The 20,029-nt window shown below is 43.3% G+C and overlaps 1 protein-coding gene across 1 annotated transcript in view; it reads left to right on the forward strand.

Moving 5' to 3' along the window:
- Positions 1 to 1,651: 1,651 nt before the first annotated feature.
- RSPO3 (R-spondin 3) overlaps positions 1,652 to 20,029 on the forward strand; it is a 76,658-nt gene continuing 58,280 nt past the window's right edge. Inside the window, exon 1 of the mRNA XM_022556029.3 lies at positions 1,652 to 1,761. Coding sequence (XP_022411737.1) covers positions 1,665 to 1,761 — 97 coding nt within the window. The 5' untranslated portion in view covers positions 1,652 to 1,664. The remainder of the gene's footprint in view (positions 1,762 to 20,029) is intronic.

Consider the following 20,029-nt stretch of genomic DNA (forward strand, 5'->3'; position numbering starts at 1 on the left):
AGCCAGGGTGTTCCCCGCTCTGAAGGGCCGGCCCTCGGCCTTCCCACCCCGGGGTGGACCAACGAACCTTATTTTTCGCTGCCAAGGGCCCCTGGACCCTCTCCTCTCCTCCCCAAGCCGGGAAAAATCTTTCCAAATCTCATTCCCAGTCCCCCAGGTGAGAAACCAAATTGCACAAGAGATCTCGAGAAGATTTGAGAGACGGCGAGTGAGAGAGAGAGAGAGCGGCGCTGGGCGAGGGCAAGCAAACTGCGGAGGGAACTGCCTGAGGGGAGGAGGAATCTTCCAGAGCCTCAGCAAAGACTCCGTTTGGGAGAAAGTCTCAGCACAGTTGGATTTCCAGAGGTGTGTGAGCGCACACACCTCTGAGTCCTACCCGCTCCGGGCAGGTAACGGGCGGCCGACCTGACCACCAGTGCCCACTGAGCTTCCCCAGCACCACCCGCCCGGCGCCCAGCTGCAGCTACTTCTACTGAAAGAAAGAAAGGAAAGGAGAAAAGCAACAGAGGAGGGGCTCAAGAAAGCTGGGAAGGAGTCCGCAGCCAGAAACCCTGCAACGATCTGCCAAGGGGGCGAGAAGCGAGTTGCCCTGGGGCAGTGGTTGCGCGCCGGCGCCGGGAGTGGAGGCGCGAGGGAGCCGGGACGCGGGCCCCCGGGAGCGGGGTGCGCCCAGCCTGAGGCGGTTGAGACCGGCCGGAGTCGGGGGCGGGGAGGGGGGCGTCCCGCGGCCGCTGGACCGTCCACCTCCACGGTCCCAGCCCGAGCGCGCCTGCCTCTCCCCGCGACCGCGACCGTTCTGAAGAGGGGCTCTTCTGGGCACGCTGTGCCTCCCCCCACTCCCTCCGGCTCCCGTTCTCCCGCCTTCTTTGCAGTGTCCAGAGATGCTCCGCCGCAGACCCGGGACCCCTTAGGCGCCTCTTCCCGTCCCTCTGCCAAATCGCGACGCCTGTACTTTTCCAGCTCCCTCTTTCCCTCTTGAAATTGAAAGTTATTGAGGTCGCTCAGGGTTGTTGCTCCAGCAGTTTCCTTCCCCGCCCCCGAGCTCCCCCCGCCCCCAGCAGCCATCCCCCTCCCCTCCCCCCTCCCTCGCCCCGTCCCTCCCTCCCTCCCTCCCACCCACCCTCTCGCCCTCCCTCCACCACTGGAGCGGCTCCTGCTCGCGAACAGCAGAAGCAGCTCGGGGTCTCTCCGCCGCCCCTTGGCCATGGCCGCGGTGCTGACGGCGCCCGCTCCCCTCCGCTCCCGGGGCCCCCGCCGCTGCCGCAGCAACCTCTAAGCCCAAGGGGCCGCCACCGTCGCCACCGCCCACCCGGATCCCGCCCGCGGCCGCCGCCGCCGCGCACCATGCTACCTGCGGCCGCCCTGGCGAGGCCGCTCGCTGCTTCTGGAACCCTCACTTGCGGCACTGACAGCCACCGTACAGGAGCCCCCGCAGCTCAGGGCTCGGACAGTTTGAAAGTACAGTAGTTGGTTTCCCTGACCACCCGACCCGCTTCGTTTGCCATCCCAGCTCGCCTATCGGATCTGAGTGGAGGAGTCCGCTGCTTGGATTCTCTCTTGCTCTCCATATACGCCTAACACCTACGTGTATTTCTAAAACATTCAATATTAATTAACAATCAAAAGAAAAAGGAGAAAAGGAAGGGAAATATTACTGGGTTACTATGCACTTGCGACTGATTTCTTGTTTTTTTATCATTTTGAACTTTTTGGAATACATCGGCAGCCAAAACGCCTCCCGGGGAAGGCGCCAGCGAAGAAGTAAGTGCAGGCTTTTTTACGCATTTGCTCCCTCCCGCCGCGTTCACCTGTCGGGTCGCTTTGCCTGTCCTGAGTCGGCTCCCAGAGGCAGCGGTCCTCCCACCCAGCACCCCACGCCTCGAGAGGAGGTAACCGTTTAGGCGCCTGTGTTGGCGTCTTTCACGCCTTCCTCTCCGCGCCCCTCTCTTCCCCCGCATCCTTCTGGGTGCCAGGGTCCGGCGGACCCGGCGCTAAGGTGGCTCCCGCACCCTCATAATTTCAGGTTCGCGGAAAAGTTCGGCCCTTCGTTAGACTAGCTCGAGGGATTTGTGCTTTCCCCCCGAGACGTGGACGGGTGCCTCGAGCCCCCAGGCATCACGGACTCCCGGCCGGCTGGATGCCCCTGACCACTGAGTTCCCGCCGGGGAAGGCGCGGCCGCGGCGCCCGCTCACCTTGCGTCGCCGCCTTGCTTGGGGAGACCTCGCAGGGTCCTCCCGCGGCGCTGGGGTCGCGAGGAACTCTCCCGCCCCTCGGGAAATGGCGAGCGAGCGCCTGCGCGGCCGCTATACCCCCAGCCACGCACGAGTGGAACCGAAGGGCGCGCGGGGCGCTCGGGGTTCGCGTGCCTGCGCGCTTAAGGAGACGCTCTGCGTCCCAGTACGAGGGATGTGAGGGCTGCCGAACCGGCCGCTGGGAGCTGGAGGTGCCAGGTTTCCAGTTACAATCTTGCCTGTCACGCGTGAGCGCTTTTACCGTCTCAGGCCCTTTAAAGTGGGTCCCCTGGGGCAAACACACACTGAGGGTGGGGTTCCCCTAAAGACTCAGGCTCGCCTCCTCGCTGCCCCTTTTCCCGATTCCAGTTACTTGGAAGGTTGGCTTGTGAAGACTTCCTAGGACAGTGCCCTAGCTGGGATGAAACGGGCACCGCCCCCCCACCAGGGCACCCTCAACCCGGGTTGGTCTGTTTCAAGGTGGCATCTTCCATAGATGAGGAGACAGACCCGAGAGAGGCACCTCCCTGCCCGTGTGTAGCCCAGCGCGCTGGCCGCTCCGCTCCGGCGTAGGTGCAGGCGTGTGGAGTTCCTTCGCAGATAGAACCGAGGGCGACCCTGGCTCCAGCGTGGGGGGCGCTGGCGGGGACTGGGAGGGAGAAAACTTCCCGGGGCGCAGAGAGCGATGCTATTGCTTTGACCAACTTGGACCTCCGCCGCCCAGGAGCCAATGACGCTTGGCGGCGCCTGGTCCCGTGCGCAGAGCCACCTCGGATCGCTGGCCCGCGAAGCCCCTGGGGGCAAGCTCGGGTACAGCGCAGAGGACACAGCACAGTCTTGTGTGAGATGGAGATTTTAGTAATCGCTTCTCCGCCACTGTTTGTGCCCTGCCTCTGGACGTGAGTGACCGCTGAAAGCTCCCTTTGTGCCGCTTGCCTAGGGCAGACAAGGTTTGATTCACCTGAAAATTGCCTCTAAGAAACGCTGTACCAAAGCGCCAGGGGCTCCCGCCCGGCCTCAGCGCCTCTAGGATTGCGTAGCCGGGGGGCAGGAGGGCCTAATCCAAGCACGTCGGGGCATCCGATTTATTATGCTTGGCCTCTGGATGGTTGTATTCTTCGAAACTCCTCCACTCACCCTTTCACTCGAGACTTGCGGCCGCCTCCCAAAAGAAGTGGCTTGGAGCTCGAGTCTTGCCCTCGTTTCTGGCGGTCCCCAGGTCCCCTTCTCGCAGAGTCCGGCCAGGGGAACTGAATCGCAGGTCGGTGGGGAGAGAGAGGGATGCTGGGCACAAGCGCCAGTGCCCTCTTCCAGCCAGTGCCCACCCGGCGCCCATGGCCCACACCCTCCTTCACCCCACTGAGGACCCCAGGGCCAGGAGCCACACAATCTCAGGGGAGGGACGGGGTCCTGAGTGTCAGAGTGGTCTCCGATTGCAGTTTGGGGGCCCCTGTTTCTGATGGAAGACACCGGAAAGAAAGCTGGCCATCCATTCGTTCTCACTTCCCCCCAGCAAGGACAGCGGTGCAGGAAGCTGCCCAGTGGTGCTGCCCCAAGTCTTCTGGGAGCAGAGGGGGGACGGAGCACCCCTAGGCTCCGATTAGAAAGGATTTACAGAGTCCAAAGGCGAGCTGCTTTTTGATCTGCCTTAATCTTCCCAATGCCAAGCCAAAGGCGCCCTCTTGTTGTGTAGTGGGGATGAGAAAGGGAGTGGGTGGAATTGTGTTGAAATTCCGATTGTTCTGTGGGTGTGGGGCCGGGAGAGAGCTCCCCTAACAGGGGATGCTCCTTGCTCCTTCACACTTGAGTCTGCCTTTGCTCCTGGGGTTTCCTGATGCAATCCTGGGAGAGGGGCGACCCCTTGCGTTCTCCGAGGAGACAGAGGAGACTCTTGGCAGGTGCAGCATGGGGTTTGTTGTTGTTGTTTGTTTGTTAGCTTTTTTTAGAATGGGGAAGGAGTAGAGGGTAAGGTCCAGAAAATCAAGGTCAAATTGCAGGTGTACAAACTCGTTTCTTTGGAAATCTCTGAAAAAAACGTTTTCTCAAATAGGGACTGGGAAAAAGTTGTTTAAATGAAAAATAAGGTAGTAGTCAAAGGTATTCTAGAAAGAAACCGTCTTTCCTATTTTTGCTTCAAGAGACAATTAAGGTATTTAACCTTTTGGCCTATAGTTAAATAGGTTCACTCTCCTAAACTTTTAAATCTTAACTAATGATAGAAATTTGGGGTGTAAGAACTATTTTTCAGAGTTTTTAAAGTGGTCTCTTGAATGTTTTGGTAGAAAAGTTTCTTGCAAAAACACGTTCATTTGCAGTGTTAAATATGATCAATTCTAAGGAACCATGGCTTATCCGCAGATAAAGCAGATAAAGCTATCTATATCAGCAATCTCCTGTTTCCCTAAAGGAACTGCTATATTTATCTCTACTTTGTTGCAAACTAGTGATCCTGTTTCCTCTTATAGAAAAAATAACATTTTAAACAGGAATTTTGTACTTTAAAAAAAATCTATTATGTTATGGATAAATAAATACTCAATAACTTTTTTACCTGCTTGGATTCATATACAGCTCCTAGAGTTGACTAAGTTGAATTTACTCAAGATAAAAATGAAATGCAATCCTTATTCAAAAATCCTGAACCAGAAATGTTTTCAGAGGATGTTAAATAAAGAATCCTGAACGGAGTTTTAAACTCGTTTCCAGCTCAGCCTTTACTGCTTGGTACCGTCAGCTTCTGAATTCTAGCTTATCTGCTAATAAAAGTAAAGGTTATATGTGCCATAATAACCGCAGTACCTTACAATTGCACCACACTTTCACTTGAGTTATTCACTTGGATCCCTAAATAGCCACTTGAAGTATAGAGGCAGGTATTAATATCCCCATTTTACAGGGAAAGAACCCAAAAAACAGAGGCTAAGTAACCTATACAAAGCCATACAGCTACTAAATGGAACTTATCTCCTGCTATTTATGCTATATGTTGGCCCATGTCAGAGAGAAGATGTCATGCGTGTTAAATAATAAATCTGATGGTCTCAAAACCATCATTTATCCTATGTTTGTAGAATAAGCTGTTCTAATTGACTGGAAATTTTTGAACTGGTATTTATATGTATTATACATTAATGACCAATGTCAAAGAGTTAAATACCTGATAATGATAATGAAGCTTGCTAAATATAATATTATTTAGTTATTAAGAAAACATTGTACGATCATATTATGCCAGAAGACTATTGTGAGAAACATCAGATGCCATTGTAGTACCCTTTTAGTTTGATGCCATCTATTAATTGGTTTTTAAATGCTTAGATTCCAGATAGATCCAACTTTTGAAAAGCCATTGTAGGCATAATAATTACCAAGCACTCACTGCACAATCTATAAAACTTTTAAAAATCTTTCATAAAGATGTTTGAAATAAAGGAGTAAGAACATAAGAGAAATCATTTTAATGGTGATAAAATGAAAATCGATTTATTGGAATACAGTGGCCATTGCTCATGATACCGTTTTGGATGTTAAGCCATTCTTTGAGATTCTGATACACTCTTTTTTTTTTTTTAATTATTTTGTTTATTTATTTTTGGTTGCATTGGGTCTTTGCTGCTGTGCGCGGGCTTTCTCTAGTGTGGCGAGCGTGGGCTACTCTTCGTTGTGGTGCGCGGGCTTCTCATCACAGTGGCTTCTCTTGTTGCGGAGCACGGGCTCTAGGCGCGCGGGCTCATTAGTTGTGGCTTGAGGGCTCTAGAGTGCAGGCTCAGTAGTTGTGGTGCATGGGCTTAGTTGCTCCACGACATGTGGGATCTTCCCGGAGCAGGGATGGAACCTGTGACCCCTGCATTGGCAGGCGGACTCTCAACCACTGCGCCACCAGGGAAGCCCCTGATACACTCTTACACAGCTAACCTGGAAAATAATAGGTTAACTACAAGACAGAAAAATCTTTCATTCTATTATGCATTTTGTCATATTAATTTTGAATGGAAGTGTATAGTTTGGATATTGGCTACAACGCATTTTTTCACCTGTCTACTTTTGTCACCAGTCTACCTTGTTTTTGAGTGAAACACTGTTTAATAGATGAAGATATGAGTAAAATTTGCTAGAGAAAGTATATTCTGCAACATATTATGTGATATCTGTATGAATCCAAGCCCCAAATTCAAACTCTTAGGCATTGATGGCAACATCTAAATATAAACAAAAGACATTTATTTTTGTGAATTCTAATTTAATCATCATTGCACTATCAAAATTGTTTCTTAAAATATCTCTTTGTTATACTATTTTAATTCTTTATTACTTCAATAAAAGGATTTTATTAAAAACATTAAGAATGATAATTTTTGAATATTGTCTTTTTAGTCCCAAGTTATTCTATGTAAAGTAATTGAGAATATAATAATCATAAAATTGATTTAATGGCATTACTTCAAATTTTTTTTTTTTTTTTTTGTGGTACACGGGCCTCTCACTGTTGTGGCCTCTCCTGTTGCGGAGCACAGGCTCCGGACTCTCAGGCTCAGCGGCCACGGCTCACGGGCCCAGCCGCTCCGCGGCATGTGAGATCTTCCCGGACCGGGGCATGAACCCGTGTCCCCTGCATCGGCAGGCGGACTCTCAACCACTGTGCCACCAGGGAAGCCCTACTTCAATATTTTTAAGCATGAAATATGAACGGTATTTTAACTTGCAAGTGGATAAGTTTTGTTGAATCATTTCTCCATTAAATATTTCCTGGAATTTAATATTCTACAAATTAGGTCCCCAGAAAGTGATGAATGGGAAATTACAGCATGTAGTTAAATTTGATTTTCAAGTTATTATGGGGAAACTCTTGCCACACTACTACAAAACAACTTTATTAGTCATCTGATCATTTTAGTCTATTTTAATCTGGACAGGGATCTCCAGATTGCTACTGAGTATCTCAAATATTTTCCAGTTAAATGGTTAATCTTTTTTTAAAAATGCAATAGTTCTTTTGAATTTTATATATTATTGATAGAATACTGTGTGTTGTCAGAAACCTTTGTAGAGTTAAGACCACATGATCTCTTTGCAATTATAAGAATGAACTATCAAAAAATAAAACTATTCCACATACAGCAATTTTCTAAATCGTCTTTCCCCCCTTTATCTCTATCCAAATGTTTCATTTTGGACGTTGTCCTAACCTCTCTTCCCACTTCCTCACTATTCACTCTCCCCAGCCCCCAAAACATCCTTTTCCAAGCAGTGAATTCTTGAAATGCCATCAGAGTGGGTATTATGTTTCATGAAATGTAAGAATCAACTTTGGTTACCATTAGGAAAACATCATTCAGTTTTGAGACCATGGTAAGGATCATGTAAGACAGTGTGTTGAAATTATATGTTTTACTTGGTTAAGACTATTTCTTCTCTGAACCGTGCATCATACACTGGCAATCTTTTGAGAATGATCATTTGAAAAAGTGTCGCATCATAAGTTATATAGATATTTTTTGCCTTGCTTTTGATTTTGAGGAAAAACGTGGGCTGCTTTTTTGATTGTGAATTTTTTCTTAAGGTTTAAAATGATTTGATTATCTTAAAATTTACCATTTGTTGGCCAACCTAGTAAGTTTGAAATGCTTTGCAGTTATACCTTAACAAAACATATAAAGTATAAAATACACATCTGTAAAAGACGTTGCCCATTTTTTCTGTTTGTTTAATTCTGTCCATCAGATCTTTCCATTCAGGACTATTACTAGCATTACGACTAAAGTACTTAACCCAGCAATGATGAAAAGAATGGAATGTTCCATTCTCAAGGATTGTCGGGGTACTGAGGATGCCATTGAGTGCTAAGAAATCCCATTTTCTGCTCCGAAGATGTTTCAACAACATGCAGCTTTTAGGCAAAATACCTGAATTATTTTTACATATAAAAAGTTTGAATAATTTCAAAAACTCATTTAAAAAAATGGCTGCAGGTGCCTCTTCTCTGATAATATTTCTGCCTTATTTATATTCTTGGCGAGGTAACTAGGTAACTGGGTAACCTAGGTAACTAGGTCTAGTTACCATCTGCTGTCACTAAAACTGTTCTGGAAGTTTTTAGGGAAAATTCAATGGTACTGAAGGAGATGATTGCCCAATTAAATACATATTTAATGGCCTTTAACTGCTTTTATGCTTTATGCCTTATGCAAGTATCTAACCCAGTCTTCAAAATACTACCTTATTAGGTTTCCATCTGACCTTTAAGAATTTGATGGATAGCAGCAAACATCATAAATTCATGGTACAGACTGAGACCTAAGAAGTCATTGAAGGAGAATTCCCAGTGTATGTTGAGAAAAGTAGGCTAAGAAGTAGAAGACCTGGGTTCTACGTCTAGCACTGCTAGTAATATCTGAATAACCCAGACAAGCCCCTTTACCACACTAAGCTGCAGTTCCTCATCTGTGAAATAAGGCGGTTGGTTAAAAATTTAGATCTGAGCAATTCTTATAGGTTCTTCAACTTTTAATCTTTTGGTATAAGAACATGAACCAGGAGCAGCGAGTTAGTTCTTCTAAACTTAGTTGTTTTATTCAACCAAGTTTAGTGGATGAAGATTAAGAATACAAACAGGGACTTCCCTGGTGGTCCAGTGGTGAAGAATCCACCTTCCAATGCAGGGGATGCCAGTTCAACCCCTGGTCGGGGAACTAAGATCCCACATGCCGCAGGGCAACTAAGCCCTCAGTCCGCAGCTAGAGAAGCCCGCGCGCCACAGTGAAGAGCCCGCGTGCAGCAATGAAAGATCCCATGTGCAGCAAATAAGACACGATGCAGCCATGAAAGAAAGAAAGAAAGAAAGAAAGAAAGAAAGAAAGAAAGAAAGAAAGAAAGAAAGAAAGACTCAGAGGAGGAAAGAGGTCATCTTAAAAAAAAAAAGAATACAAATATAAGTATTCACTTATTATAAGTAAATCCATCATATAAAGATTAATAAGTAACTTATCAACATAGAGACTGAATTAATTATGATATTCCTCACCCATCACAATATCTAGTGCCTGAAAACCATAGCCATAGCGTCAATCCACATACTCCATTTTTGGCAAGGCTGTTTTGTCCTTGGGCTTAGAGTCACAGGGAGCTGGTTTGGAATCCCAGCTAGAGAGATGCATCAGAACTCCCCTACCATGACAGGATTTTAGAAGTGGCCCTGTAATGGGATGGAAGCGGCAATTACAAAGGCCCAGGTTTAAGCTTATAAGACCCTGTGCTATGGCAGTGACTGATTGAGCACGAGAGGGCATATGAAGGGAAAAGAGGAAGAGAGCCATATTTGGCACTAAACTTTGGCTTATAAGGACTCATGTCTGGGTGAAAAACAATTATCTCTATCTTTTTGATTAGAGATAATCAAAAAGAACAGGAAAGTAAGACAAGCAGATTTGTTAGGAAACTTATTTTCCTTTTGCGCTGCCTTTGAGGGCCAGCAGGGCATTTAGTAACACTGAATCAAAGTTGCAGAGAGATTCCGGAGCTGAAAATAGCATTTTTGAGTCACTCCCAGAGAAGGGATAGTTGAATACATGAGATAAAAATCTGGCAGTGTCTTGTTTATTGTTATTAAAATGTTTGCTGTGCTGACATTGAGACTCACTCTTACTGGTAGTATCAAAATAAGATTAATTACATTAAGGTACTTTGTCTATAGAATCGAATATATCATTTTCAACTGTGGTTTCTCATGTTTATAGCCCTTTTTGTGCTACGTAAGAAAATGGTCACTGGTATCAGGAGCGGTAATTTTACGTTGCCAAGTCTTCCACTTGAAGATCATACTTGGAAGTCTCATCACCTGTGGAACGATATTCCTTTGCCACAGGATCTTAGGAGACCTGAAAAACTTTATAGTAAGGAAAGATTAGTTTCCTTAAGGTGTAAAAATGATTTTTTATATCATTCCACTTGGATCTACCATCTACTCATAGCATTCTACTTTCAAGCAGATTTCTCAACAAAGTGTGCTCTCCTAAAATAAGAAATTCTCGGGCTTCCCTGGTGGCACAGTGGTTGAGAGTCCTCCTGCCGATGCAGAGGACGCGGGTTCGTGCCCCGGTCCGGGGGGATCCCACATGCCGCGGAGCAGCTGGGCCCGTGAGCCATGGCCGCTGAGCCTGCGCGTCCGGAGCCTGTGCTCCGCAGCGGGGGAGGCCACAGCAGTGAGAGGCCCACATACCACAAAAAAAAAAAAAAAAAAAAAAAGAAAGAAATTCTCAGGTTGGAATGAAACTTGAAGGAATTCAGTCCATCTATATGATACGTGAACTACTTCTGCAACATCCCCACAGAGTAATTGTCTAGCCTCAGTAACAGCCAGGTTCCACGCCCTCGCTTGCTGCTTCTAGACAAGTTGGGTCTTCCGAATCAGGAAGCAGGTTATATTTTCTAGTGGTCTGTTCTCCTACTTCTCTTCTGAGCACTTGGCTGGGGCATGGGATTACATTTAGTTACCTTAAAACATCTTTCTAAAATGAATACACAATAATTCAATGCACTATATTCACTCCCAAAAATTGTCCTTAGAAAACTAGCTGGTAAGCATATTTATAATTATACCCCAATACAAAGCACATTCCTGAGAGTAAGTGGTAAAGCAGCCCCCATTTTATAACCACATAATACAAACCACCACCACACAATATAAAATAACAGAATTTGTGAAATGCTTATTTTAGAACACTGTTTTCTTAACATATGCTTGATAAGCTGGTAAGAAAAAGTGCCCCTGGTTTCTCATTGTTAGGTACCCTCATACAATGGGACCTCACATATGTGAACACACAGTCATCTCGACCAAAGCTGTCATATAAGAAGAGACAGTATCAGCCACATTTAGATGAAAAGAAAGAGGTACCATAGTTCTCAGAGCCACTGTTATATTCACATACATTCTACCTTAATATGCATTTATATTTATATGTTAAAGTGAGTATTGTGATAATGATTGTTGAAATAGCTGCCGTGTTTTAGTCACCCGTGAGTGCCAGACTCTGTCCTTGATGTTTTTGCAAATATTATCTCAATTAGTCCTCCCACTTACCTTGTAAGGCAGGTGCCAGTAGTCCCATATCAGTGGCCTGAGGTCATTCAACAAAGATATGGTGGACCTGGGATCCCAGCCGAGGACTGACGCCAAAGCCCATATCCTTCCTTGATTTTTTCATGTCACTTCAACTATTGGGATTGGTACTTGAAGCAATCATGGGAGTGTTTTCTCAAACGCTACCCCACTTTTTCTCTCCTTTACTCTCTGCTCATTATCTCTTCCTCCTCATTTAACAAACCACAAGTCTTCTTCAAACATTTACTCTAGAGGTTGCTTCTGGTATTCTAATACTCCTTCCCACATCTCTTTCTTTTCTCTCTCCTTTTTCCTCTTTCCTTAAACCTACCTTATTGATGGTTTTTAAACATAGAAAGTTGCTGATTTTTTTTTTCATTAGAAGCAATAGAGTAGCACAGTTTATATGAAATAATCTAAGATTATTCTTCCCATCTATGGTGCATAATTCCAAGAGAAGACTAACTAAGGCATGAGAATGTGGGCAAAGTCTATAATTTTGCAGTTAAATATCAAAATCCTTCTCTGTAATTTATAACCACAATAGATATTTCACTGGCTAGTTTTTGCTGTCCAGAAAAGTTATCTTTATGGTACTTCATAAAATCTCTTATTTATATTACTTTTACTATGAGCATTAACAGTAACCTCCACTCTGAATTCTTGCTTTATGGGCCTTGGTACAGTGATTTTTCAACCCTGATTTCCAATTAGAATCACCTCGGGATCTTAAAAAAACAAAGCCAGACTCTATCTTAGACCAAATGAAGCAATCTCTGGGAATGGGGCCTGGACATCTGCATTTTAAAAGTAGTCCTGGTGATTCTAAGGTACAGCCAAGACTGAGAAGTACCATTGGACCCTTAATTCAAGGATAACTCTTACAGCTAAGCAACTGTTGAAAACAATGACAGTTTCATGAGAGTTCGACAAAAAAAATAGACTTGTGTGGAGTATGATAAGAGATGAGATATGTGTCGTTCGAACAGATAGTGGTTTAAAATATGAAGCAGTCTGATAGCCCCAGATTGTTTATCAGTTGAGTACTGTTTAACTTGTGGCACTGACTGGTGCAGACAAGACCATCTGATTGAGAATTGTCTCAGCCAGAGGGTCTAAGAAGACATAGCAGAGTGCACACAGTAGAACATGATGGTGAGTTTAACAGCTACTGCTGCTGTTTTCACAGATAAGACCCCTGCTGCTAGGAGAGGTGCGATCAGGAATGAGGGTGCTTGCTGCTGAACTATACCAGGGGTTAGGGAGGCAGTGAATAGAAGATGAGGTATCAGCCATACCCCCAATTTTTTTTCAAAGCTACATAATCATAAACAACTGTTTTCATGTCTTACCAGATGACTGTGCCCTAGAGTCCTCTTTGTTTTCAGGAAAAATGAAATGGTTAGAAAATGGCCTCTAATAAGAAATAAACATCCTTTTCTTTTATGGTTTCTACAATTACTGACTAACTTTATATTGACTACTGGTGATCAGTAAAACTACTATAAATAGCATAGTTGTAACTCTATCTTAATGGGTTAAGTTTTGCAGTAGGTTGTTTATTCTTGAACTTACTGTTCTTACTTCTCTCCTAATGTGCTCTTCTTTAAGTGGTTATCTTCATTAAATCTTGTTTATTATTCTTTTCTAGTCCATGAAGGATGTTCAAACCTTGCCATAAACCAGGGAAAGCTCCATGTAAAAGTGAGGTGGAAGTCTGGGCTTCCTGTCAGACTTAATTCTGTTTGTTAAGGGGGCTCCTTGGGAGAACTTGGGTTCCAGTGAGTCACTAGGCCAAATCCCAATAACCACAATTGCCAAAAGTAATTAGACTGAGGAAAGCCAGGCTTCTGGAGAGGAGGGTCATCACAGCACGCTTGAGCCATTGCTCCGTGGTCAGACCTAGTTAGTTGTCCCTAGGGATTGGGAGCAATCATGAGTTACAGAGAGCAGGAAACCCACCAGAAAACAATGCTTTTCCACCAATTTTTTTTTTCCTCAATGGGTTATTCATCCTAAGCATGCAAGAGATGGGAATGTGCCGCCAGTATACGTGCGCAGTGCAAATCACCGTCATCTTATAAACCACCTTGTCTGCCTGCATGAGGGCAAACGCACACATACAGAACGCCTGCTGTCATCACTGCAAGTTCTCCTCCTCCCTTCCTGAGTAGATAAAAGAACCCAAGGAATGTAGTCTGAGTCTTTGTGCGAGAGGTGTCTGGTGAGGATGGGAAGGGAAGGGGGAAAGGATCTTTGTAAACATCCTAAGGTCAATTTAGATATAATATTCCTGACGTAACATTTGGAAATAAGAAAATAGTATATTGCACAGGACAGGAGCTCTAAAACCTCCAGATCTAGGAAAAGGCCAAGAGCAAGCTTAGGATTTCTTTTACTGAAGACAATACCATTTTGAAATATGGTGCTGTAAGCAGCTAAATCAAAATTATTACGAACTAAGCGGTGCTTTGATTTTAAGCTTTCGCTATGCTAGAAATTAGAAGGTTGTTAAGTCTTTCTATAGGAAAATACTCAAGTAGCACAAATATATCTATGCTTAATAACCTCAGTGAAAGTTCACCTTTGAAACTATTGACACTGCCTCAAATACCCAGTAAGGTTACTCTGTCACCTCCTGTGCTGGATCTTTAATTGAACAAAGTCACAGAGTTCCCACTGTCCTTAATGTGGTAAGTTTCACATTCTCTTATGATTCAGAATGATGTGAGTATATTTTAGTACTCCTATGACCTTAGACCTTAGACCCCTGTGACCTTAGACTCTCTTTGTTTAAACATGTGGATGGGTGATATTGCTTATTTTAAATCCACAGAAAGGCTCGCAGTCAGATTCTTATTCTGGCCAGCCTTCTGTGGCAACTGGCAATCTCTAGGTAACACTGGGCAAATAAAACCCTGACCTCGTGTCCTGTGTACATCAAAGAGTTATAATGATCTGCTATCAATATGATATTACCAGTTTAGTGGAATCATATATTTGATTTTATTTGGTCTTAAATTTGACCACGAGCTGATTTAAGAATTGAAGAATCTTAACTTTTGGAAATTTAGCAGCAAAACGGTGACCTTGCATTTACTTGTATCACTCACTACCTTTTGATGGCATGTAGTTTCTGCCATGCAATACAGAAGATGTAGACAAGTGCTGCTTGGCCACAAACTAAATGAGCACATACTGAGCTGCAGAAGATTCGTTTCGTACAGAATTCAGTCTTGTTTTCCAATCCATGAGCAATTTGTTGATCTAACAGGACCCTCATTACTGTTTGGTAACAAGAAATAAAGCCCGAAGGCGGTATCCTTAGTGGCCTCAATTCACAGACTCATTTCATGCCACCCTCAAGATGTTAACTCTTAGCCCTCTCCACAAAGACTAGTACAATTTAAAAGGGGAAGTCTCTCCTATAGCATATTTCTAAGACACCCATCCAACATTCCAGTTCTGTCCAGAGCTTGATGTAAATCTAAGCTTTTAACATAGATCAGTGGGATTCCCTTGGAAGCCAATTAGACTTGCAAGATCATGTCGATGCATCCTTGGCCCTAGTACAATCAATAGCATGTGCCATTCTACCTAGCACTGAGCCTCCAGGGCCCAGCCCTGATTCATGTGTGTTTTCAGACTTGTGAGCATTATGTGCCCATACCTCAACGTTTAATTTCTAATAGAATAAGGGAGATTTCCAGCAAGCGTAGGTCCAGACCATTTCAGGCTACTTCTACCATTTTCAGTACCCATGTGGACACCTCATTGACGTTCTAGGAATTCATCATGAACTGTTTGCCTCTGAAATTAATATCTTGCCCATACTATAAATGGAGAGCTTACAAACCCAGAAATCTTTGTGTAATAATTTTTTAACCAAACTACTTAATTCACAGACTTTGGGGCAGAAGTACCATCGTTCATCAGATAAGGACACATTTCAAATGAAAATTGCCAAGATTTTCCAATGCAGGATATTTTCTCCACCCTTCCTAGCCCAAACTTACTTTCTCATCCACTCCTCAAATTCTAAACCACTACTAAGATGAGTCGAACAGCCTTAATTTTAGGCTCTTCCAAAGAAAAAACAAACACACAGACAGCCGAGTTAATTTATGAAACACTGCTGCATTTATCTTGGCATTTATCTTGGCAAATTTCACTTCTCTCCTGTCTAACTCTTGCATGCTGACTCTCGCGCTCAGCAATTTATGGAAGGGACAAGTCATTTCTATATATTAAGCACCTTGGGCTTCCCTGGTAGTGCAGTGGTTGAGAGTCCGCCTGCCGATGCATGGGACACGGGTTCGTGGCCCGGTCTGGGAAGATCCCACGTGCCGCGGAGCGGCTGGGCCCGTGAGCCATGGCCGCTGAGCCTGCGCATCCGGAGCCTGTGCTCCATAACGGGAGAGGCCACAACAGTGAGAGGCCCGTGCACCGCAAAAATAAATAAATAAATAAAATAAAATAAAATTAAGCACCTTGAGGGCCACTGCACAGAATGATTTCGGTGTTCCTTCACACTTCCTATACAAGTTTCTTTCCTCATATACAATTTATTTGCTGGGTCTCTGAAACCGAATCCATCCCTTTACTTTAAACCTGAAGCAAATGGAGAGCCATTTTTATAAGAGCAATAAATGAAAGTGGCTGTTCAGATACTTTACTTGAATTTGTCTACACACTGAAGTACCTTTTTGTTAATACAAACCCTTCATATTCTAGCAAGCAGCTTCCTGAAAATCTAGGGCTGCTTAAAATTATATGACCAGGAACCAGGAATCTCCCCTTCCCCCGACACCAGCCCCTGTTCCTGGGAGTATGCCAGCAGTTTTGCAGGATTCATTCTGACAACTGTTCTGGTGTAAATATTTAGAGAAATCCTTTCCATTAGAGATGAAACAAAGTGTAAGTAACTGTTCCCAAAAGATATATCTTATTAATGTTTGCAACAACAGGCCTTATGCTATCTGATGCACAGATTCCAATATTGTACACTGGAGAAAAGACTAAGGGAAGAAAGAATCCAGATAGGAAGTAGATTGAACTCTATGTAACCTGAACTGAAAAATATAAGTTATCACCAGAGAGATGAAATGTTTTAATGTGCACAGAAAGTAGGGGAAATGAGTTAAATTAAATTGAAAATAGTAAAAATTGGCTACTAGTGTTTTAATGGTTTAATAAAAAGTGAGGGGCAGTTACAGATTTTTCTATCACCCTGCCAGTTCAGTGTAGTTCTTAGCTATTTCTCCATATTCCCCACAAAATGAAGTAATACATCTGAGATCCTATCTGATGTAAGTTCTGGTTTCTGTGTTGTTATTCAAGAACTATTAAAAGGGATAATAGCTAAGCTCTAATACTTGTATCAAATATCACTTGTTAAAACAGGGTGGTAACCTAGCCTCAAGGGGTGGAAGCGCACCAGTGTTCCACTTCTGCACTTTCCTGTCTGCATGGCATTTTCAAGTGTTTTATATACTAGGGGATTACACAGCTAAGTCATTTAAAACATCAGAAGCTTCACTGACTGAATTTCAAATTAATTCTAGTGTACTGATGATTACTGTGATACTTGACTAGAAAAGGTATACATCCTTTACACTACTTATTGTTTCCTCCTTTGCTTGTTGATTTAAGGCCTACACTAAAATATAAAAAGCCAAGAATTTTAATTCAGTTTCTTTATTGATAAGTCACAATATAAGATTTCTCATTAGTATATGTAATTTTTTCTTCTTTACAGGAGTAGGATTTTTCTTTTTACTTTACATAGAATCTTTTTTCTGCTGAAAAGCATTTTAGAGAAAAGATGCTATATAAATAATGTTGTTAAAATATCTTCAATGGGATTTTATTCCTCCTTGTTTTGCTTCTAACTTATAGTGACAATCATTCACTGCTGAGTCTCCAGTTGGATCCCACTTGAATCCTATATTTGTTGGTGATTTTGCAAAGAAAATAAAAAGAGGTTTAAGGGAGATGACATGGAAACTTCATAAACTTCATTGTAGGAGAATAACATCTTTCTCATTGCCTTTTTAGAATCTTGATCTTTTTGTGTTTGGACTATAGCTAGAGAAATGCCACATTAGAGGGTAGGTGGGTTGATTTCTAATTAACACTCTGCTGTATAATTTAGACAGATCATTTAGTTTGTGATTCAGTTGCATCCACTATAAAATCTGACTCTTAATCTTTCATTTATTTGAAAGCAAGAGACTGATCTTGAAGTCCCTGCAAGAGTAAGATCAAAGAGCTTTCCCTTTCCTTCTTGAAGCATGCTCTATCCTTAGACAACTATCCGTCAAAACTTCAAGAATGTGGAGTTAGAGCTTGAATTCAAAAGCATGAGATTCTCTTTGTACTTTCATGGAGTTTTTTAGATCATATTTTTAAAAAGCTAACAAATGAAAAAGAAGTTCTGTTGGGGGGGAAAAGTACAGGGAAAATTGAAATTAAACTTAGCCTAAAATAACATAAATTCATTCATTCATTCAACAGCTATTTATTGAACATTTAGTATGTGCCGAGATTGCAAAAGTGAACAAAACACACGTGATTTGTAGCATGTCACAGTGGTTAAGGAAAAAAAATTTAAAAACCATGAAACTAGAATTAAGCAGTATTTGGCCTAAGATAAGTGAGAACTGTTAGGCACTCTTTCTAAGCTGTATAACTTTTCTTTTTGAGTATTGTTTAAATAGAACTGGAAAACAGATTGTTTACAAATAAGCCTAATGAACACCCAGATTTTTCTCTGGAAAACAAGGATACTAGACATCATGTGGGGAAGACACAGGAAGGTAGAGGAAAGATCAACTGAAAACACTGGAATTTATTGGGCCTCCCAGTATTTTCTTGCTTGAAAATTTATGACCGATGAATAGGAGTCATGGCTTAGCATGACGTTTGTGACAATCATAGGAAGTTTGCTATGCAAACTATAAACGTGGTTGGCATTGTTAGGTAAAGCTTGTAATGGAGCAGCATGGTTTAGCTGAGCGAATTTCCTTTTTTGGCACTGAATAATTCCTATAGTTAAACTTTTACACTAGTTCATTAACTGGAATTACTTTTATCAAACAGACAAACATTAAAATATTGTATGTTTAGACATTAGTGCATTTTTGTCCATCTCTCAGAGGCATTTTTCAAACCTTTTATGGTAACCCTTGACCACTACATGGAACATACAATCCGATCTACTTAAAGCTCCAGTTTGGCAAATGCATGTCAACAAGTTATTTGGGTTTCTTATGTGATCTTTCCTAACATCAATTGAAAGCTTTAAATGTCAGTTGCCAGAATTCAGAGCCTTGAAAATAATATGATCCAGTTCTTTTCTGTATGTTATTACTAACTTGTGAAGGATTTTGCGTAAGGAGAGGTGACTATCAAGTGTTTTTATATGTGTTATCTCATGTAGCCTTCACACCAATCTCGTGATATATAGTTAACTATTTTAGAAATGAAGAAACTGAGGCTTAAACTAATTAGGAAACGGATCAAAATGACATAGTCAGAAAGGGTAGAATTAAGTGTATACCCAGATCTTACGGCCTAAAGCACAGCTTTCCCCATTACACTTTGCTTTTCATTAAGCCCATTGACGGAGAAGGCCAGAGGAGGTTTAAATGAGGGAAATTCTCTTTCTGCTACTGAGACAGAACTACTGATGCCTCCTTAGACAAGAGAGTAAACTGGGCTAACCGACAGAAGTGGTTAGTTGGGAAGTATAACGAGAAGCCTTTAAACTGTTGTTAAAGCAGGGGCCTGATAAGATCACAACTACTGTTCTTAAAAGTTCACTGTAGTTGCTCAATGGGAGCAGAAGTGGTGGTAGGAAATGGAAAGATGTGAGCTCCGTTCATAGGAAAGGGTGATTGGAGATGAGGGTGGGGAGGGCACCCGGCTGTCTGGCTTTAGCCAATGAATGGTGCTATTTACTGAAATAGAAAATACTGGAGAAAGAGCCATGTGGATTAGGTGTACATTTTTTATTTTATTTTATTTTTTTCTAAATTTATTTATTTATTTTTGGCTGCGTTGGGTCTTCATTGCTGCTCGTGGGCTTTCTCTAGTTACGGCGAGTGGGGGCTACTCTTCATTGCAGTGCGCAGGCTTCTCATTGCAGTGGCTTCTCTCGTTGCGGAGCATGAGCTCTAGGCGCGTGGGCTTCAGTAGTTGTAGCACGTGGGCTCAGCAGTTGTGGCACACGGGCTTAGTTGCTCTGCAGCATGTGGAATCTTCCTGAACCAGGGATCGAACCCATGTCCCCTGCACTGGCAGGCAGATTCTTAACCACAGCGCCACCAGCGAAGTCCTACAGCATGTTTTAAAGGGAATACTGCATGCAGCATAATTCCCTCACGTAACTGAAGAGGAAAAAGAGAGGCCAGAGAAGTGAATTACTTGACTGAAGTCACTTTGCAGTGGAGCCAGGAGAAACAAGTCCTGTGGCCATTCTGTTACACCAGACACCACACGGCAGATGGTTCCAAGGACTGACGTTCCAGAGGAGCGCTCTGTGTATCTTCTGGCAATCTGATTTCTTATTTGTTTAATTAACGGTCGTTTCAAAGAGAATTATTTGTTCACTGGATACTTATTTCACAATCTCTTCATTTTCTTACTCCGTGAGATCTAAACACTAAAAAGTTTCTATAACCTGCTGTCCTAGTG

Source organism: Delphinapterus leucas, chromosome 12, assembly GCF_059928025.1.
Source record: "Delphinapterus leucas isolate spDelLeu-1000000601 "Yukka" chromosome 12, BTC_Dleu_Yukka2, whole genome shotgun sequence".
NCBI classification, from domain to species: Eukaryota; Metazoa; Chordata; class Mammalia; order Artiodactyla; family Monodontidae; genus Delphinapterus; species Delphinapterus leucas.